Genomic DNA, 23,636 nt, shown 5'->3' on the forward strand with positions numbered 1-23,636 from the left:
CAACAAAATGAATTTTTCTTGGTCTAGTCAAGAACTGCCACGCATAGTGCAACACACAGTAAATATATTGCGCAGTATATTGACGGAGCATTAATATTTTTAAAGGTCTGCAGGCTTTTTCAATATGCTGCGCAAACTATCAATACAAACTGTGATGGTCTGTATACTGTTTTTCCACAATATTCATTACTGTGCAATAAATATTGTGCATGTTAATGCAAAAAACACACACACGCTAGAGAGAGAGAGAGAGAGAGAGAGAGAGAGAGAGAGATCAGTTATCAGGAGATGATTAAAAAAACATTAATTCTATCTCTCTAGCAGGGAGAGAACAGGATTCCTAGGTGACTAAGCAGAAAAATTCATCTTTATTTCCAAAGTCAGTCACTAGTTTATTCTCAACACTATCTCAAAAGCTGGTAGTACAGGAACCTCTGTGTTATTATACTCCATCAGATGACTATTATCGAGGCAATGTATTACAATCATTTTTATGTATGTCTGACAATTATGCTCTGTGCACTGGTCCTTCACAGTCCTGTCGGTCTCACCAATCTATAAAACATGCCACAACTGCGAGGGACGTGGCAGACAACTGAGAAACACAGAAGAGGAAAAAGCTAGGAGCGGCACTGGTGGGGTAGAAGCTGTACGCACTGCTGGAGTGGGAGCACAGAAGGGGATAGGAGGGTAGAGGACGGGGATGAGCGAAGGCTGAGGCCTCGTGGGTTACACAAATGAAGAATTTGTTATTGGGAGAGTTCCAGCAGTGCAATCCAGAAAAGTTGGTGTTGGCAGGAAAAATACATACGGTGCAGGCTGTGAAGTAGTCACCGTTTGTCAGTGGCCATTTGTGCGGGCTGACCGAGTGTTAATTTGTCGTGCCCACAAAGAGTGCAACACAGAGGTTGCAGCTTAGCTTTTAGATCATATGGCTGCTTTCACAGGTGGCCCTACATTTAATGGGGACAGGAGAGGACTGGGGTAGGTGGCGGCGAAAGAATATATGGGACAATTGTGCATCTAGGTCTACTGCAAGGATACGAGCCACGGTGCAAGGGGTGCAGTAGAGAGATACGAATATTGCACCGGTTAGAGAAGCAGTGGAATACCACGGTGGGAGGGGTGGAGAGAATATTGGGGATGACATTCCTCATTTCGGGACTCAACAAGAAGTAGGTGATACCCTGATGGGGAGTGTGATTCAGTCGCCCCAGTGTTGGGTGATACTGTGACAGAAGAGGAGTGCTCCTGTGTGCTACGTGACTGGAGACATCTGTTTCTGGGCAAGACTGGAAGGGTAATATCTGTCTTGTGAAGGCGTTTGGGAGACCCTCTGTACATTTAGTGAGGGACTGACCATCACTACAGATGCGACAATCCTGGGTGGCTGGACATCCCTCTCGTGGAAGTCTCTCTCTTTGCACACTATCAATAATTTCAACAGTACAGCTCTTAATTCTACACCTTTCGTACCAACCTCTGTGCTCACACTGAGAAAGAAATGGGAAAACTATCTTCACGTACATAAATGGACAGCCTTTCAAGCACTCACCAGAATGATCTTTGTCTCGTCCAGCTCCTCCTGAATTTTTGTCATCGGGTCTGCCTCACGAGGGTTCTGGTAGCGTGCCAGGTACGTGTTTATCTGTGGGAATGCCACTGCCTGTTCATCCGCCGTCGGCCATGACGAAGCAGGAATCTTTGTGGCGAATTCATCCAGCACCTGTGTAATGTGCATTAGTCAGCACTTTAACTCCAATGCCTACTATAGCTAATGAAAATAAGTAGCAGAGATTCATAATGAAAGAGAAAAGAAAAAAAATACAGCTAAAATAAAATTTTAAAAAATGGAAATTCCAGCATGGACGAAAACAACATTTCATCTACACAATGAGTAGCAATCTACCATAATTCATACAGGTTTTTAAAATATTATTATTATTATTATTAATAATAATAATAATAATAATGTGGCTGGAAGCATAGAATGCCATTAACCAATAAAATGCTGCTACAATGACTCTTTATAGTTAGCTTTTGAATCACATATTCAGTAACTTCACTCACAAGAGTTTTTTTTTTAACTCGTTTCCTAAAAATCTTATAAACCACTTCAATATCAATTATGGAAATCTAATTCCGAATCACATGCTCATATTATTAATTATGTTTCAAGTATGTTATAAAGCAGAATGTACTGAAATCTGTATCAAATTTCAATTCATTAGATTATTTACTTTAGCTAATATTGGGTGGTAGGTAATGCTCAATTGTAATGTACTACTTCCGAAGACGCACATTATAATAGCAACACTTAGCAGTACCCTCATATGCTCAAAACCTATTACACTGATGTAACAAGTAGGTGCCGCATTACAAGTGTTTACCCCCTTGTTGTGGAGTAAACTGAACCCACCAATATCTGATGTCGGCTTCGCCAAATAGCATAATGGTGTTCAGGCATGCGATACATGCGAACAGAAAGATATAGAACACTGATGGTATTTCTGCTATTTTGTCAAAAGCTGACATATTGAGCCCATGGCTGTGTACAAAATATAGGTTGAATTTTACACAGAAGATTACAGCAACTGCCCACTTTTTACAATGCTATTTATTTATTTAAACAGTGCCACTACCAATTTCAAACTGCTAGGTTCATCTTCAGATGGCTAGTTCACGTTTTACGTTACATTTCATGTTTTATTTCCTCACCTGACGAAACGTCCTTTGCGTGGCGAAGCCCTACAGCTAAAACAAGATGTGAGATAACGTCTTTTAATTGTAATTTGTGCCTCATGATGATTTTAAGTGATGTAAACAAATAATAATAATAATAATAATAATAATAATAATAATAATAATAATAATAATAATACATCATCATCATCATCATCATCATCATCATCATCATCATCATCATCATCATCATCATCATCATCAAATGGAAGATGTTTCAGTTGCTTACATGTAAGTAACCAAAACATCTTCCATTTAATAACAATTACAACTAAAAAGACGTTGTCAAATGGTTCAAATGGCTGTAAACACTATGGGACTTAATATCTGAGGTCATCAGTCCCCTAAAACTTAGAACTACTTAAACCTAACTAACCTAAGGACATCACACACATCCATGCCTGAGGCAGGGTTCGAACCTGCGACTGTATCAGCAGCGCAGTTCGGGACTGAAGCGCCTAGAACCGCTCGGCCACAACAGCCAGCAAAGACTGTCTTGCATCTTGTTTTGGTTGTAGGGCATCACCACCCCAATGAAGTTTCGTCAGGTGGAGAAACAGAACACGAAATGTAATGTAAAACATGAACTAGCCATCTGAAGATGAACATATCGGTTCGAAACAGGTAACTGTGCTGTTTAAATAAATAAATAGCACTGTAACAAGTGGCTGGTTGCTGTAGTCTTCTGTGTAAGAGTCAACCTATAAGATGATATAATAATTTTGCGCACATATTAGTTTTTGGAATGTAGGTCGGTCATCAGCAGATTCAAGCATCAGTTTTGTTGCGACTCGATCAGGGTCAGTACACATCTGACAGATTTTATTTGTATTTGCTGCCATTACAATGCACACACACAAGACAGCAAGCATGATACTTCCAACAAACCTTCCTTGTAAGCATTTGCTGCAACAATCATTTCTGTAAGTATTCCTGGTATTGAGACCTCATTTGTATAGCATACGAATCGTGCTACCTTGTATGCTTTTGTATGTGAATAGGACCATCGAAGACTGTCTTCTCATGCACACTAGTTTCAGCAATAAGAAAGAGTCTTGAGTAACTCTCTGGTAGTTAACAATGACAGTCTGCCAACATTTTGAAGATGTGAAAGACTGCTTACAGAAAAGATTTGGGGAGCATTCTACTTTAAATAGCAAACAAATCAGAAATGGACTGCACATATTTGTGACAAATACATAACAAATTGAGATTTTGCTCATACAAATAAATCTGCAGCTTTCTGTCAGTGCAGAGAAATGGTAGACATTACTAACAGGCGACAATAGTGCAATATTACCTTTGTGATGAGCGTGTGCGCTACGCGATGCGGGTACTCTTGGTCTGAGATCAGCACACCAGCCAGGTTATCCGCACGAACGTAGACGTGGCACATGTATTCTGTAACACATTGCGTTTATATTCAGTTACCTAATGTTGTGCTCTGAACTTTAATCATATCTCTACACATTGCCCAATAAACAAAATTACCACTAAACCAGACAAGTTGTTAAGCTGTAGATACTTAAGTGCTACCCATGCAAACCCTGGGCAGATTGCTACTTCTGAGAGTCAATTTTCTGAGTTTCCACGCAGTCCTCATTTCTCCTCCATTAAGGGGACCACATCGTGGTTCAGGTAAAAAAAATTCTGATTTTCAGTTTTCATCATATTTTGACAGATTAAGGTTTCATTTAAGTACTCTGAAAAGGGTTTTGCCGAAAAAAAAAATTTTCAAGCATTTAAAGAGCATTTTCCTAACACGTGTGTTTATGTGCCACGCCCACTTTTCTGTCACCGACTTTTCTGCATATATTTTAGATCTTTATATCCCCTACATTGCACGTTAGGGATTTTTTTTTTCCTTACTCCCAAGTGTGTTGACTATCCTTGGAATGCAACAGTCGGTATTCTTTTGTTTCTGCTGCTTATAACAACATGCTTTCAAACACTTGGTTAGTTTTGTTCAAGTGTGATTGCGAGTAGTGGTTATAGAAAACTTGCAGGTATACTATGGGCAGGCAATTAGGAGAAATAAAGAAAATCTAGAGACAATGAAGAGAGATGTTTGGGCCATATTCTTCCATAAGTCCTCTACTGATAAGCCATGTATTGTGTCCGTCAGGAGAAAATTTGTCACGCAAATACAATAGGGCTCAGGCAAGTGGAGAATCTTATTCTCACCAGCATCCTCTTCCTGCTGCTGTTATTACAGCAATTAAACCTATTTTGAGAGATTTGTCTCATCCTTATCTTCTAAGGAAATGCCTGCATGGGCAGATATAGAACCCAAATGAACATTTCAAGAGCATAATTTGGAACCGCCTTCCTAAAACTGTATTTGTAGGCATGCATACATGAAACTAGGAGTTCATGATGCTGTTATTACATTCAATTGTGTTAATATTGGAAAGTGTTTGGTACTGAAAAAGATGGGAATTAATCCTCGTGAAAATATGACCACTGGGCTGCAACACTGCGATAAAATGATGATAGCCGATGCAGACAGGTCTGCATCTAATATAGACAAGAAAGCAAGACAAACATGCAGGAAGGAGAAAAAGAAGCTGGAAGACTTTCTAGAGGCCAAAGAAGGGCCATCATATGCAGCACGACAGTTTTAATTAACTGTAAGTAACAAATTTCAAAAGTTTTTTTCTTTAAAGTCAAATTCCCACAAACTAAAATTTTCAGTACATATGCCCCATTAAATCAGAAACTATCATAGATAAATGAATGAAATTTTCAGAGACTCTGCATAACATAAAAAGCCACCTCTGGTACTACATTCATTAATATTCCCCCCATAAGGAAGTTCACAAAAAAATATTTTCTGCAGAAAAACTTAATATTTTTGTTAATAAATTTAAAAAAGTATTTCTTAAAACCTATAAAATGGATAAAGTAGATTTTAGTAGAGCTGCCTCTATTATCATCATGTAACACACAGTAAAAATATTAAGGTCCTGCATCAAATAGTTTTTCAGAAATGGGTCAAATACTTGCCTAAATTAACATGTGTTAGATAGGCAGGGTGTGGTCCCCTTAATTATCAGTTCATTTTGTTCTCTTTTTTTCCCCAGTTTTGTTCTCCAACTGCACTTCCATTTCTCAATTATTTGTCTGCACGAGTTTCTGTCTGCAACTTCTACAGAATTTATTTGGGCTCTTTCTAGATATTTTCTCTGTCTTCTTGTGTATTTTAAAATTGATTAAGCATCTCTTGTTGCTGGGAGACTGTGGATGTGATCATAAAATTTTAATCTCCTTTTTCACGTTTGCTGCAAGGTTGGTTAATTTTTCTGTTTTCCAGAATTTTAATCTACAACCAGTACAATTCTGTTTGGCCTGAGAATCTGTCCCATAATACTGCTTCCCCTTTTTTGCATGTTTCCCATCTTGTCTTCTATGAGCAGTTAATGGTTTCAGCGGCGTCCACGGTTTCTGGCTTGATGTGTGGAGAAAAATGTTTTGTTGTAGACACTGTGACTTCTTCCGGAGACCCTCTTGACTTTCAGTACACAAATTTTCTGTAGTATTATTTCTTCCCCAGTAGGTTTAAAGAGATCTAGACCAAGTCTTTTAAAAACAGTACCTGCCGCTAGACCATTGACAGACACAGGCAGTATGTCTCGCAATGTTGTTTGTTATTCAGTGAGCACAATTGATTGCCATGGTTACCAGTGGAGAAATGCCTCATCTCCTATGAATACAATGCTCTGTTGCCTCGGTAGATGACAGTTTTGGACACAGGTTTATATCTGCTGTTTATCTTTCTCTTGGAACCCTCTAAAATCTCCAATGTTTCTTGGTACAAGGGCAGTAGATTTGGATCTAATACTGTTCATTTCAATAATGAACTACTACGTTATCTACCTGTGAACCCGTGTCTATGGCCCTCCGAGTCTCGTGGACGAATAGCGCGAGCTGGGTTTCACACGACCGTCTTTTTCGAAACCCATGCTGATTCCTACAGAGTAGATTAATAGTCTCCAGAAAAGTCATTATACTCTAACATAATACGTGTTCCAAAATTCTACAACTGATCGACGTTAGAGATATAGGTCTATAGTTCTCCACATCTGTTCGACGTCCCTTCTTGAAAACGGGGATGACCTGTGCCCTTTTCCAATCCTTTGGAACGCTACGCTCTTCTAGAGACCTACGGTACACTGCTGCAAGAAGGGGGGCAAGTTCCTTCGTGTACTCTGTGTAAAATCGAACTGGTATCCCATCAGGTCCAGCTGCCTTTCCTCTTTTGAGCGATTTTAATTGTTTCTCTATCCCTCTGTTGTCTATTTCGATATCTACCATTTTGTCATCTGTGCGACAATCTAGAGAAGGAACTACAGTGCAGTCTTCTTCTGTGAAACAGCTTTGGAAAAAGACATTTAGTATTTCAGCCTTTAGTCTGTCATCCTCTGTTTCAGTACCATTTTGGTCACAGAGTGTCTGGACATTTTGTTTTGATCCACCTACCGCTTTGACATAAGACCAGAATTTCTTAGGATTTTCTGCCAAGTCAGTACATAGAACTTTACTTTCAAATTCATTGAACGCCTCTCGCATAGCCCTCCTCACACTACATTTTGCTTCACGTAATTTTCGTTTGTCTGCAAGGCTTTGGCTATGTTTATGCTTCCTGTGAAGTTCCCTTTGCTTCCGCAGCAGTTTTCTAACTCAGTTGTTGTACCACGGTGGCTCTTTTCCATCTCTTACGATCTTGCTTGGCACATACTCATCTAACGCATATTGTACGATGGTTTTGAACTTTGTCCACTGATCCTCAACACTATCTGTACTTGAGACAAAACTTTTGTGTTGAGCCGTCAGGTACTCTGTTATCTGCTTTTTCTCACTTTTGCTAAAAAGAAAAATCTCCCCACCTTTTTTAATATTTCTATTTACGGCTGAAATCATCGATGCAGTAGCCGCTTTATGATCACTGATTCCCTGTTCTGCGTTAACTGTTTCAAATAGTTCGAGTCTGTTTGTCACCAGAAGGTCTAATATGTTATTGCCACGAGTCGGTTCTCTGTTTAACTGCTCAAGGTAGTTTTCAGATAAAGCACTTTAAAAAATTTGACTGGATTCTTTGTCCCTGCCACCCGTTATGAACATTTGAGTCTCCCAGTCCATATCCAGCAAATTAAAATTATGAAAAGGATAGATTGCTACTCGCCATAAAGAGATGTTCGCTCGCAGACAGACACAACAAAATGACCCTCTTGTCTGAACTGTGCTTGTGTGAATGCGTTTCTCTTTTAGAAGAAGGCTTTTTGGCTCAGCTGTATAGCAGTCTTTTTGTTGTGCCCGTCTGTCACTTAACATCTCCTCTATACGGTGAGTAGCAACATACCCTTTTCATAATATTCGTGTTTTTCCATTCTGGATTTTTCCCTTGTTTGATTTTGCCTAGCGGCTATTCCTATTTCTAGTATTCATTCCATGAACTGATCCTGTTGGTCTGAAAGAGAGACCCATTTCAGTCTCTGCTCCCGGTTACAGTTTCACAGTCCCTATTCCTTCAAGAGCATGGCTGGTTGATTGTCATGCCCACATAAATGGCTGTGCAAAAATATAGCAGAGCTGATGATATGGCTGGAGTAGGACTTTTCTTGTGAATAAAGACATCTAGATTGCTTAATTTATTTCTTTACTTATAATTAGGGCTCTATTTGTAAAAAGAGAGGTTCTGGTACCGTGAGCTTCCAGGAGGTGTTTCGAAATTTAGACTTTCTTCAAATGCTATTTTAACACTTTTCTTACCATTTCCAAAGTATGAATGTAACATCTATTTTACATTGTTTCAACCGCAGCAAAATTCCGTTGTACCACACCTCAAAAGCTGCACTTTTTTTTTTGGCACACCAGTCTGTAGTGTCGCAAATTGAGCACTTCTTATAACTATGTTTCAGCTATTGCAATAAAAGTTCTGCATGGACACAGGTCGTCTTACAGACACTGAACTTTGCTTTAAAATTTCAATGACAGTACTTAGCTAATGCATCACAACACATGAAGAACTATATTCAGTGTCTAATGTGCATTTACTGTGTCTGTGGCTCTTAGCATTACTTGCTGATGATGGCAGTTTGTCAATATTGACTGTAGCCAAACGTGATAGTATACAATAGCCGATGACAATTTCTGCATCTAATAATTTCTTTCGAGAGAAGATATGAATTTATCACATTTGGTTCAACATGAAGAGCAGGAAGAAAACTAAACGTGTTTAAAGTCTGACCACCAGTGAAGCAGGAGGATTAAGTTAGGATGGAATGCGACAGTTTGCTTGCGATTTGGCAAAGCTAATGAATCTCTACACGAAAATATGATTGCTGTAATACACCGATTTGTAGCATAGCCTGAGACGTTTGTCACTGCAGAAACCTATTTGTATGTGCTATTTCCGATTTTACCAAAAAATTTGACTTGTGGTTAAACTCTAACCTAATAGAACGAAATTGCAATTAACTTTGTTTATGAGCCATATGATATTGTGAACAAGCAATCCAACTGGCTATGCTGAATAACTTTTCTTTTTTGAAGCAGCATCCAGCCTCATTTCCATCTCTTTCTGGTCTCTGCTTACTGTAAGCCATACATGTATATATGTTAATTGGGTCAGTTATTTTTTTGGCATTATTTTTGTGGCATTCAATAAGCTTAACGAATGTATGGCATATGACTGTTTCCTGTAGAGAGGTCTGCAAGGTCCACCCAGTTCATTTCACACAGCTGTAAAATTATTGTTGTGGTCTTCACTCCAGAAACTAGTTTGATGCAGCTCTCCATGCTACTCTATCCTGTGCAAGCTTCTTCATCTCCCAGTACCTACTGCAGTCTACATCCTTCTGAATCTGCTTGGTGTATTCATCTCTTGATCTCCCTCTACAATTTTTACCCTCGACGCTGCCCTCCAATGCTAAATTGGTGATCCCTTGATGCCTCAGAACATGTCCTACCAACCGATCCCTTCTTCTATTCAAGTTGTGCCATAAACTCCTCTTCTCTCCAATTCTATTCAATACCTCCTCATTAGTTATGTGATCTACCCATCTAATCTTAAGCATTCTTCTGTAGCACCACATTTCAAAAGCTTCTCTTCTCTTTTTGTCCAAACTATTTATCGTCCATGTTTCACTTCCATACCTGGCTACACTCCGCACAAATACTTTCAGAAATGACTTCCTGACACTTAAATCTATACTCGATGTGAACATAATAACTGGTACAAACTCTTTTTGCTCTCAGACAAACTTTTTTTATATCAAATTTTAAATGTAGTGATATTCTGATAACTGGTTTCTCGAAAATGGTGGCACAACATTAACACCTGTGGCAGACTAAGGCAACATATGGCAGCAGTAGTCTGTCCAAGTGGCCACCCTCTTCCTTCCGGAGAAGGATAAATAAATAGTAATGAGCTGTCCCTTATTAGTCGACCACAATATTATTGCATGCTGGAGTAAGGTAGCTTCACTCAGTTTATCATGAGTCAGTATGTAATTGGGGTTGATAGTATATGCACAACTGACCTGAAGGCATGGACAAAGCAATGTGTTGAGGTGTTCCTTAGTCGCCACTATACTTCTTTACTGTAACATCAACCCGGATTTCTAATGTGCAATGATATTGTGGTTGAGTAGTACAGAACTTGCTTCTGTTCAACAATGGAGTTATTGCTGCCACTTTGCTACGATACTGTACGATCTCAAATGGCAACAAGTGGGCTTTCTATTTTTGGCAATGGAGGACTATTAATATTTTATAAGAAGCAAATAAAATCTGTACTCTATTAAACATCATACTTAAATCAATTTCCTTTAGCTCCCATAAAGAATGAGTTAACTATTTTGCTTTATTTTCAGTTTGTTTAGAAAGTTTACATAATGTGTAATTTGATTACTACAATGATACATGCTCTTCATCACTGTCTTGGGCAATGTCATGAAGAGTATAAAGAAGCGGTATGGACCTGAATTGAAAGCAATTGTGCCTGCTCACTATATAATCTTGAGAGGTATAAATTAAGTCCAAGAAAACTGGAATACATGCACAATCACTTTGAGAAGGTTGGTCTTAAAGTCAGTGAATGAAAGACTGTGGCCATGAAGTTAAGCAGGCGCACAAGAAGATCAGCCCAAGTTACAGATGAATGGAACATCTGAGGAGGATGTGCAACATTCGCCAAAATTGGACAGTGTGATGGATTGAAATAACTCAACTCGAAATTAAGTTCTAACCTGTACATATAAAGCTGCCTACTTTTCCATCCCCCCCTTCCCCTCCGTCCCATGCATACACGCACGCGAGAGGGGGGTGGGGTTTGTTGCTGCATACTGAACTCCTTTTTGAGCCATTGACAGCTTCAACAAAGTGTAGTAATGGTAATTTCTTCCTCTACTGTCATAGGTATGTATGTTACCAGTTTTCTCATATTGAAATGGATTATTTATAATGAACCACATCACATACATATTGTGATGGTGCACTTTAAATTCCCATCTCCTTGAAGAGGTACCTACATGACGACCATAGGTGAATACCACATATTATTCTTACTGCTCGCTTTTGTGCAATCAATACTTTCGTTTGATGATTTACCCCAGAAAATTATTCCACGAGAATAACTGAAAGTAAACATGCAAAATATGAAAGGAGGCTGATTTGTTAGTATCCAAGACTACCAATTATACTAAAAGCAACAGCAGTTCAATTTAATGTTTAAGAAGCTCAATAATATGCTTCTTCCACTTCAGGTTTTCAACAGTATATATCCCGTACACTCAAACAAATTTGGAGTATTCTACATCACTGATTCCTGTTCATGTGCTATATTATTTGTTGGAATGATTCTTTCCATGTACAAAATTGAATGTACTGTTTTTCTCAAAATTTTAGAGATAATCCATTTCCAGAGAACCACTTTCAATAATACTCTGTAGAACAACATTAAAAATTCCTTCTGTTGCTTCTCTCTAACGGTATTTATTGTAACACTAGTATCATGTGCAGAAAGTGCTTCTTCTGCTTGTTGAACATTAAGTGAAGAAAGATCACTCACATCTACAGGGCATCCCAGGGGGAATAGTCATTTTTCAGGAATATACTGGGAGACATATACCTGCAACTGCAAGTTATTTGCTTGCCATATTTTGGGACGAGGTAGTATCAACCAAAACAAGAAAATACTGCCCAGCAAGCATGGACTCAAACATACACTTTAAGAGCTATCAGCAGTTGTTCAATAAGAGGTGTGTTTCACAGTTCTACATAGCAAAGATGAACAAGAGCTCATAGTTCCTTAGGTAAGCATTGCTGAGTCCACGTTTATTAGACTATTTTTGCTTCAAAGTTCCTTTTATTTCCCTGAATACTGACCATTCCTGGAAGCCCAATGGACTCCCTTTGTGATTTCTCATCAGTTACTAAAATTTTCTACCCTTCTGACACTGAAATATTCAGGACAACAATTTGCATTCCCATTGTTAAGTATGATTCAAAACAGTTGTGTGTAATGCCATCAATTTCATTTTTCTAATGTAACATGATCTACATAATTAAATGTCTTGGAAAGATCACAAAAAGTAACAATTTGTGATGTGTTATTATTTAAGGCTTGCAATATCGGTGGCTGAATGTTTGGTGGAGCTTTGGCAATTCCTACCAGGGACAAAGGATCCCCTTAGTACAGTTCTGCTTGCAACAGTCTTCCCCGTGGGTATAACCCATGTAGCAAGGGATAGTCGACAGTTGTGCTCCATCACCAATCCAACTTATTCAACTATCTTAGTCCAGTACATCCCTACACCACACTTATTCCTGACCCCTTGCCATATGGGTTGTACCCTGCAGCAAATCCTGGTGCAACAACTGTCCGATACACCCACTCTAGTCCCATCACAGGCTTATCTACTTATCAGATGAAATGCCTCTTGTGAATGCAATCACATCATTTGCAAGCTCTGCTGCAACGTCTGCAGAACATATCACCAACCAGTATGAAACTTAGCGAGACCAAGTTATACCTACATCTATGCTCTGCAAACCACTGAAGAGCATGGCAGAGGGTACATCCCATTGTGCCAGTTACTAGGGTTTCTTCTCATTCTGTTCACACACAGAGTGCGGAAGGAATGATTGTTTAAATCCTTCTGTGTGTGCTGTAATTAGTCAAATATTGTCCTCCCGATCTCTTTGTGAGCTACACGTACATGGTTGTAGACACTCAGAGTCATCAAATAAAGTCGGTTCTTGAAACTTTGTAAGTAGGCTTACTTGGGATAGATTACGTCAATCTTCAAGAGTCTGTCAGTTTGGTTTCTTCAGCGTCTCTCCGACACTGTCCCACAGACTGAACATGTGACAACTCGTGCTGCCCTTCTTCGCATATGTTCAGTGTCCACTGATAGTCCAATTTGGTACGGGTCCCACACATTTGAGCAATATTCTAGAAACAATTGCATGAGTGACTTATAAGCTATCTCCTTTGTAAACTAATTTCTTTTCATATTAACAGAATCTTCCGTCGGTTCTTGGTAGAACAAAAGCAAACTGGTGCTTTTCATTTATTAACTTCTTTTCCCTGGTATTCTACCAATAAACTGAAGTCTACCACCTGCTTCATTCAAAACTGAGCCCATGTGATCATTCCATTTCATATCCATACAATGTTTTACACCCAGGTATTTGTATAAGTTAGCCAATTCTAACTATGATTCATTGATATTACAATCAAGGATACTATGTTTTTTCATTTTGTGAAATGCATAATTTTATGGCTCTGAATATTTAAACCAATTTGCCAATTTTTGCATCACTGTGAAGCAGATTATCTTAACTTAAAAATGTAATGCTCTTTGTTGCAGTGACAAATAAGGCAATTTTCATCAACGAAAAGCCCGATTACTTGATGAAATTTAAACCGAGAAATGAGTGCTCAACAATCAGACTGACTGACTTGCTATTTTGAAGCCTCGATAGTAATGTACACTAACGCTAAAAGAACATCACATTCTCTGAGGAATTCAAACCATCACAACAGCTTAGTTGATGAAAGAGGAAACAAGATAAAGATATGACAATGTTGCAAAAGAATAACTGGGTTAAAGCTTGCACATGCACAAAAATGAACTTGCAGACCAACTTGCAAAAGAGACATCCAAATAACAAGATCAAGTTAGCTGTAACAAATGTCCCAAAACCTTAATGAAACAATGGTGTCAAATAGTAACCCTGGAAAAATGGGAGAAATAATGGCAATAATACAAAAAGAAATCATTATAAAGGGATATTTTCCAACAGTGCAATCAGATTATCAACCTCTCTTAACAGCAATGATACTGGGAGATGGAAACTGAATGCTTACTAGCATCAGTTCATAATAACTAACAATGCCATGTGTCCACGTACTGTTAACCAAACAGTAGAACACAAAACTTTGACAGGCATAGAAATGTACTACTGAAAAATGCAATAATGAAAGACAGAAACTAGGCAACTAGCAAGAACCTCTTTTAAAAACACTTGTATAATTTCCATACTTCAATGGAGTTTCCAAATTTAAGAATTTCACTCACAAATTTCAAAGCAAACTCTTCACTAATTTTAAGACAGTAACCAATCCAAGAGAAATTCGCAACATTTAAAATAGCTTCTTTAAGTCTACAACAAGAGTTATAATTATGTAAAGCAACAAATGTAGCAGTACTCATGTAATGGAGCATATAAATAAAAATAACATGGCAACTGCTAACTATTTACAAAACGTCTTTTACATCAAGCTAAAGCAACATTTTATTTATACTGAACTCCAGGTCAAATATATCTCTCCCAGGAGGGGGTGGGGGTGGGGGGAGAGAGAGAGAAGGGGGAGAGAAGAGAGATTTTTTTTGGGAGGGGGGGGGGGGGAGGGAGTGTTCAAAGAGGAATATTCGATACCAGTTGTAGACTTTGCCTATTGACGTTATGTTCATTGCTCCTGTGATGTCACCTTTCAGTGCATAGATTTGCAGTTTTGTTGTTAGTTGGCGGGTTGCCCACCGAATCACATTTCCATATGACCTAACTGTTCCTACTGTGCAGTCAGTATCATCATGACGGAGCAGTGCGATACTTTTATGGCCACATTACTTACTGCAGTCCTACCCTCATCTAATCCCATCCTGCTTTGTAGGTGTGTTGTATATGTATCTGACGTCATATACTACGGTGCCACATGGTCAAAGGATGAATTAACAAATAATCTTTATTAGTGGAGTTTGTTTTCATTCTTATAAGGTAAGTGTTTACAACTGATTTAGAAATATGGAGATGTATGTGCCTTCTACCATTCACCAAATTCATTTATCTGTAAAACTGCATTTTTCTAAAATCCACGTTTGATGCCAAAAAGCAGATAGAGTATGGTGGCACAAACTGTTGACGAAACAGTATCATGCAACAGCCAATCAGAATCAACAGATTTTTTTAAAAAAGAGTCATAAATGACGAGTCATTTAAGCAAAAAGCTAAATATTTGCTTGAATCAATATTAGTTGGGGCATGCAGGCTTTATAAATAATATTTCCCAAAAGTTTCCGTGTGTTGTCATATACTCTATCAGGAATAATAATAATAATAATAATAATAACACCAGCAATGCTGCTGCTGTTGATGCCACCGCCACCAACACCAATGGGTGCAAAAATGGAATTCCAATGAAGTGATTAAAACACAGCAGAATGGAACAGCTCATGGCAAGATCTGAATGACATCATTGTGGCTTTAGATATTTGACTGCTGCAGTGGCAATATACTGAAAATGATGCAACCCATGTCCGCATGTTGATCTCTTGAACTCTGCATACTGAACTGAACGATTAATTTCTAAAGCCCAAGATACCCATTCTCTTATGTTCTCACCTTCAGAACCTTAAGTAAGTACTCCTTTTCTGGTCAACTTCCTTATTTTGATTACTTCGATGGTATGTCTAATAGAATGTTGGAGGCGTTTGGAAAGAAAACATGAGGCTAGGCAGGGCACAACACATTATCTTGGATGTATAGTCACCAACAAAAAAAAACCGCTCTGAGCACTATGGGACTTAACATCTGAGGTCATCAGTCCCCTAGAACTTAGAACTACTTAAACCTAACTAACCTAAGGACATCACACACAGCCATGCCCGAGGCAGGATTCGAACCTGCGACCGTAGTGGTCGCGCGGTTCCAGACTGAAGCGCCTAGAACCAATCAGCTGGCATAGTCACCAACAGATCTAGGAGTAACTTTTTAGGTGCCCTCCACAATAGTTTTGGTGTCCTTGTAGTTCATGTTGTATATCAGTGGTATAGCAGGTAATATTAACATCAACCTCATACTTGCCACACAGTTATCTATAGTGAAGTAGTGTCTACAAAAAGCTGCAGAAATATTCAATCAGATCTTGATAAGATCTGAAGGTGGTGCAAAGATGGGTCACTTAATTTAACCATGAACTCAAGAGGTGCAGTCTCTCAGGCCGTACAAAAGTTTTCGAGCTCACTCTCTCCAAGGTCAATTCTGGCAGAATTGTTTCTGTATCTCCCCCCTCCCCTCATCCTCCTCAAATCGGCTGCATTATCACCTCTTTGTTTACAGCTGACAAATGTTGGAGATTAGAACCCCCCTCCCCAACAAGGTACAAAATTTTGATGGTCCAAGTTTGATGAAATTGTTAGATGGTGGATGGAGGAAGATATCTGTGATCAAGAAGCAGATGCAAAAGACAACAATTTTACAATAGTCAGTGATCAAAATCCTGATAGCAAACAAGAGGATCATTCAGAGGAAGACCTTCAGGACAATGTTGATGGGAATATTGCTTAAATTACACTGTAGGAAATACTGCAACGAGCAGTGTTATTTATAAAAACAGCTGTCTAGTTCTCAAATAAAAATAGGAATGTTTCTGATTGTCCATTAAAATAATTAAAGTGAATGTTAACATGAAATATGTTCCGAGTGTTAGTAAAGGAAGAGGTAGCACTGAATGTCAGTTTTGCAGACTTTCGTTCTGTACCTCTCTACTTCAGATTTGTACAAATTTAGACTCTGGAATTTAATTACATGTGAAAATTTACTTGCTACAGAGATACCATAGTTTTTAGAGGGTAACATTCAGTTCTCCAACAGAACATTTACATGCACAATTTAAAAATCATTCAAAAGTATATTAATTTGTGTGATAAAACATAAAATACTGCATGCTTTATTTAGTGCCATTAAATCAACAAGGCATATTTTAAAAAACACTGAATCATTAAAATAAATGTTGTATAACTAAAATTTTCAAATGATTTATGCCTTAAATCATTGCTTTAAACAGCAGGACCCCATATGCCACACTTCGCAATATATGCTACAGAAAAGTCACATCATGAGATAATGGTTAAATGAATAGAAATGTAAAGTTAAGCACTTCACGGAACAAAAAGATGTGTCATACCTACAGTATCAACAATTCATCATCATAATCAGCCCACACACACACACACACACACACACACACACACACACACACAAACACAAATAACCGAATCTAACAATTGATGGGCATATGAAATGGAATGATCATAGTCTCAGTTAGATAAGGCAGTAGGAGGACTTTGACTGATTGGTAGAATACTGGGAAAATGCAGTCAATCTACAAAGGAGAGTGCTAACAAATCACAGAAAATCAGACTAATTACAACACACACACACACACACACACACACACACACACACAGAGCCAGTTAAGAAGTCATTATTCCTCCACTCTGAATGGGAAGAACCCTTACATGTGGTGCCATGCAAAAAAACAGTGGCCATGCATTTCACAGTGGTTTGTAGTGTATGTGTGTACATGCAGAGGTTTTGTAAATACTAACCCTTTATCGAAACTGTGTTTTAACAATGCACAGAACATGAAGAAAAAAAGAATAAGTCGCTGTGGATCACAGAATAAACAACAAGCACAGAGTAAACCAGGTGTACAGATTTTGTAATTATACTGGGGAAATTAAATATTATGGGCAAAACACATTAATCCCAAACATACTGGGCCCACAGTTAAAAGATGCTGACAAAAAGTAAAGATGAATGGGGAAAAAAAAATCAACAGCATTGAATTTTACATCTTCAAGTATACATGTGGGTTAGATGGTCTATTTTTAAGCACACTGGATTGGTTAAATTTTACTGAGCAACATCCTGGGCTGTGCTTGAGCAACTATTATAAGCAGTGACCTACTTGTATTTGATGGTGCTGTAATTTCCAAACACTGTGAAACCATTAGCTGCGAATTATTGATTAAAACTCTCAAATAATATCTGGCTTTATACCATACCAATTGTGTCTCACTAGCTGAGAGTAAAATTTAAGTACACTGTCTATGTATCCACTGGTGACGAATTTTTAGTGCTATGCTCAGTTTCGAATTTTTCTGCTCCTATGGTGGCCAAGTTATGTCATCACTACATGTATAAAATGACAGAATAATTACCAATCGTTTACAAAGTTTTCTGTAGGCTTAATTTTCTCTATGTAGACGAACAAAATATGGTCAACTCTTGCACGTTTCACGTTTTACGATTTTTAAGCCGACTACTGTACACCAAATAATTAGTTTCAACTGTGATGGTTAACTTAAATTGTAATTCTTGGTATCTGTATAAGCCGTTACTGTGTCTCTCTTTCCACAGAACTTAATGTGTCCACCGAAACGTGTTGGCGTGTGAGCAGCACGCTAATCGCTATCCCCCCCCCCCCCCCCCCCCCGCCCCATTTTCCCACGTACGGGTTACGGGTTACAGAACAAACGTCAACCAATCTTATGTTAAATATAACAACGTTGAATATTCTTACCTTTCTCACGAACCGACTGCCTAGCTGGCGTGTGTGTCCTCTCAACTATAGTTTTACTCGCAAACGCCATAAACTCTTGAATGCTGCTTCTCTGAAAGTAACTGAAGCTGGCCAGCTCGTATGATGTTTTCAGCCAAACCGCACCGTTTGGTCCTTTATAAAGGATATTCAGCGCGTACAACTTCATATTTAACAATTTTATACACTTTGTCAACTTTTAACCCTTCGATATCGATTAACTGTCGAAAGAACGCACAGATGTCAGCTAGATTAATCAGAAGTTCAACAGGTTGATATCTCTATAGTGGGAGATAATTTTCACTTCCCTAACAAGCACTTGCGGAAGACACAGAAGAGAGTGACTGAAATGAGTATATGCCTTGATGTAAATATAGGAACTAGTTCCACCATAGGGGAAACAAAGCTGAAATAATCACTCAGCTGCTAATGAAAACACCCTTTCGTTTCTTTCTCTATATAACAACTGTTCATCAACCAATAAACGTCACGGGATTTCACGCACAAACTTTTTGACACATTGCCCCCCACTTATTTGATCGTCTTCCAGTTTGTCCAAATTAAAAGGACACATGTATGTGTCACATCTGTGATGTTGGCAACCAGTTAACTTTGTTCAGTTGGCTGTGTTCCAGAGACGACGTAATAAGGTATCGACTGTGAAGTGGAAGCTGTGTGGAATTAACCGTCTGGTTGATCAAATTTGCTGTAATGAAATGAAAAACGGAAGAGGCCAGTGAAGTGGACAGGAAGATGGACATTTTGATGTGATAAGGATAAATGATGCTCATTTATATTTGTGTGTAGGATTTTCTTCAAATCGCAACAATGACGTGTGCACTGTATTTGGAACATTATTTAGACAGTAAGTAATTACTGTGTGTCTGAATATGACGTAAGAGGGAAAATTGAAGTAAGAAGTTTGACACGAATAATACCTATCCCATATTTTCGGTATTTACGGGTAAAAATGCCACTGTATAGGCAATTAAAGGTTACCCTCTCGAAGCTTCCAGAGCGGTTAATGTTGTCACTTTATACATGAATCAATTGATCGAAATAAAAACCACCAACAAATAGTTTAGAAACAATAGGTTGAAATGATATTCTCACCCTTTGCAATTGCATTTTCATTATTTTAAATGATCCAGTTGCGTTATCGGGCCCTGCTGAAATGAAACTTAAGGAGCTAGAAAAACTAGCGGTAATTTTTTTTTAGCTGTAAGATGCGTTATATTGAACTGGTATTAATTCGTCTTAACAATTGGCGCGCAATAACTAAGGTATTTATTGTTAGAGGAGTTTTTATTTTTTAAAAGCATTGTATTGATTCCTTGCTGTCATTTACTCAGAATTTGTAGAATTGCTGGTTTTGAGTGTGTTATCGAAATGGAAGTTACAATCATTCTTTGAGCAAATTGATCGCATATATATCTCGGCCAAATAGGTTGCAACCGTAAGTAATGCCTGATTTTTAAAATACTGAATCGGCTGTGAACGAATCTGATCGATGTGGAAGCGTAATGCGTATGGATTGATTGAGAGTTGTATCCTACTTCGCACATCCTCATAATACCAGTGAGAGACTGTTACATCAATATTATCTCACACTGTTCTATATGAATCACTGAAATCTAACAGAAAGTTTGGTTTTACTGTATTGATTTAATTCGTATTTCCGGATGTTTTGTTTCTGAAGAGTGCATCAATCATACACATGAATTTTCTATTGTCAGTAAATTTTAATCACCAAATAGACTTGAAAATTCAGGTCAATACCAACTATTGATTTTCCAGGTGGTATGTGGGATGTTTTTGTTTTTATGCTGCAGTTGTAAATGCCAGTAGGCCTAGTATGTTTTGTTTATAATATGTTGTTTATTTCTCGTGGAAGTGGCTCAGATCGTCTTGTTTACAAGATCTACACATATGTCTAGTGGAAAAGGCAATCAACTGAGGGAAAATGTTTTGGGTTGTGTTGGTTATTATAACTACTATTTTTCTCTTAAATTTATGAGAATGTCGTGATGGACTTGACTGAAGCTTAGCCCAAAGTCTCGATTAGGTTGGATGGTGACCATTCAGTTGTGACTTGGCAAAGCCAACAAATGTGTCATGTCTTCTTTTTAAATACATATGGTATTTTATAGCTTTGTGTTTAGGTCCTTGTGAAAATCCCTGTTTTTCCACTGCGGTCTAATATTTCCAAGTTTTTAATATGTTTGAATGCGTTAATAACAAGAAAATTCCATGCTCAAAACTCCTATTTCCTTGAAAGTGCCATCAGTTTCTTTAATTTTATTTTGCTGATGATTTCACATTGTTCAATGTCAACTTGATGGGTTTTTATCTTTGCCATATTAGAGCCATCATCAGTGTATCGGTGTGACATCACATTGTTAGCTAATTCTAAAAAACTATAAACCCAAAACTACAACCACGTCCACAATCACCACTACCTCAATAAACACGACAAAATTGGAATCGGAACACTTCCCTTGACCAATATAGGTCAACAGCAACTACTGATACCACACTATAAATCTCAAAACTTTCACCACCACCACCACACTTAATCCTACCACAAAAATATATAAATAAATATTGGAATCAAACACTTCCTGTGACCTGTTATCCTTACATCTCCACATATAGCCAACCCTGGTCCGAGACACCGGAATTTTAGTAAGCCTCATTTCTTCACAGCGCACTGAACACTTTAAAACTTCAGCCAACAGGCCGAATAGCTGAAGAAATTTTATTAGAGACAATGCACTGCCCCCATCATCATCGACTACTGAAAACTGTTGACCTTGTCAGTCATATCCATACCTACCAAAGACATAAACAATGCAATTTACCAAAATTCACACACAACGACCAGAAAAAAACTACAATAACAAAACCAAAATCGTTAACGCGCTGAAAAATATTCCGCTGAAAGCACAGTCACCACTGGTACCACACACGTGCAATGCTACCACGCAAATTAACCCTATACACCACATAACACGCTACCCATAAACACACACCACCAGATAGAACCATCGACCACAACAATACGCCCCCTGTAAACATGCCACACACGCAAACTAAACCAAAAGCATCGCCTAACACACAACCAGAGAGCACCACGGATCGCATCAAAACGACGCCTACAAACACGCGACTCACAAACTAAACTCCTCGCGATTGTGACGTCACACACAACAGCCGCCTTATGTCACGGGTCAATGCCGATGGGTGGAATCGGACGCTTCTGTTGACCCAATTTCTTTTCTACCAAATTAACAACAATTTCAAAAGCATAGATTGCTACCCACCATATAGAGACAGTGTTGACTCCCAGACAACCACAGGGGAAAAGTGTGCAAAAAAAAAGTCAACTTTTGAATTTTTGAATAAAGACATCTAGAAGTAGAAAACACACGCATATTTGTGACTCAATGCCTGTGTTCCATCCCGGGTTTGTCATTGTTTTATTTTATCATTGATATGTTTACAGTAACATTCCAAACTATCAAAATGAGATTTTCAATATAAATAATTGGATGCAGAGTGACACGAAATTTGTTTCAAAAAGTATCTGACAAATGTACTAAGACTGGAACGCATTTTGACTATTTACATGTTTCCACAAAAGCTGTTCACTTAAATCTGAATCCATACACACAGTTGAAATAGCAAGTATCAAAATACTCATCAAACACTTGTCCATTATCTAAGATAGGCCTACTTTTCTGAATTCACCTTGCAGTTTTAGTTTTTATGATGAAATGTTTGTTAAATGTGGCAGGAATGTAATGTGTTTGGTGGATATTATGAAGTTCATTTTAGCTGTACAGGAAAGTGGAAATAACAGTGTCAGTCATACATCATAAATGAACAGGGAAAAATCTAGGCTGGAGTGACAACAACAACTTGAAAAAGCTAGATTCTTACTCACCGCAGAAAGTAGCTGTTAAGTCACATTCACATACATTGCAAAAAGGCTGCTAGATACCAGCCATCTAAGTCCTTGTGGCTGGCCTTCTGTGACTGGACTGAGGACTTTTTGGTAGGGAGGACACAGCACTGTATCTTGGATGGAGAGTCATCCTCAGACGTAGAAGTAATTACAGGTGTGCCCCAGGGAAGTGCGTCAGGACCTTTGCTGTGCATGTTGTATATTAATGATCTTGCAGACAACATTAATAGTAACATCAGGCTTTTTGCAAATTATGCAGTCATCTATAATGAAGTAATATCTGAACAAAGCTTCATAAATATTCAGTCAGGCATGGATAAGATTTCAAAGTGGTGCGAATATTAGCAACTTGCTTTATATGTTCAGAAATGTAAAATTGTGCATGTCACAATATGAAAAAATGTGGTTTCCTATAGCTAATATCATTAAGTAACTGTTGGAATCGGCCAACACTTAACAAATACCTGGGTGTAACACTTCGTAAGGAAATAAAATGGAATGATCATATAGTCTATTGTGGGTAAATTAGGTCATAGAGTTCGGTTTATTGGTAGAAAACTGGGAAAGTGGAATCAGTCTACAAAGGAGATTGCTTACAAATCACTTGTGTGACTGGTTCCAGGATATTGTTAAAGTGTGTGGAATCCATACCTAATAGGACATATAGGGGATATTGAATGTATACAGAGAAGTGCAGAATGAATCGTCATGGGTTTGTTTAATTCGTAGGAGATAGTCACAGAGATACTGAAGGAATTAAACTGGAAGACTTCTGAAGATAGGCATAAACCATCCTGAGAAAGTCAATTAACAGAGTTTCAGAAACAGCTTTAAATGATGACTCTAGGAATATATTACAGTCCCCTATGTATCACTCTCGTAGTGATTGTGAGAATAAGATTAGAATAATTACTACATGCACAGAGGCATCCAAACAATCATTCTTCCCATACTCCATATGTGAATGGAACAGGAAGAAACTCTAATAACAGGTACGATGGGATGTTCCCTCTGCCATGCACCTCACGGTAGTTT

General features: G+C 38.2%; 2 protein-coding genes across 2 annotated transcripts in view; one reads left to right on the forward strand and one right to left on the reverse strand.

Moving 5' to 3' along the window:
- Positions 1–19,243, reverse strand: part of LOC124554207 (synaptobrevin homolog YKT6) — a 39,194-nt gene extending 19,951 nt beyond the window's left edge. The window contains exons 1-3 of the mRNA XM_047128275.1: positions 18,617–19,243; positions 4,043–4,143; positions 1,556–1,726 (exon numbers count right to left, since the gene is read on the reverse strand). Of these exons, the coding sequence (XP_046984231.1) occupies positions 1,556–1,726; positions 4,043–4,143; positions 18,617–18,803 (459 nt within the window). The 5' untranslated portion in view covers positions 18,804–19,243. The remainder of the gene's footprint in view (positions 1–1,555; positions 1,727–4,042; positions 4,144–18,616) is intronic.
- A 14-nt stretch (positions 19,244–19,257) lies between these two features.
- The window catches only part of LOC124554206 (inhibitor of growth protein 5-like), a 39,583-nt gene continuing 35,204 nt past the window's right edge, over positions 19,258–23,636 (forward strand). Inside the window, exon 1 of the mRNA XM_047128274.1 lies at positions 19,258–19,499. Coding sequence (XP_046984230.1) covers positions 19,463–19,499 — 37 coding nt within the window. The 5' untranslated portion in view covers positions 19,258–19,462. The remainder of the gene's footprint in view (positions 19,500–23,636) is intronic.

Source organism: Schistocerca americana, chromosome 11 (assembly GCF_021461395.2).
Source record: "Schistocerca americana isolate TAMUIC-IGC-003095 chromosome 11, iqSchAmer2.1, whole genome shotgun sequence".
NCBI classification, from domain to species: Eukaryota; Metazoa; Arthropoda; class Insecta; order Orthoptera; family Acrididae; genus Schistocerca; species Schistocerca americana.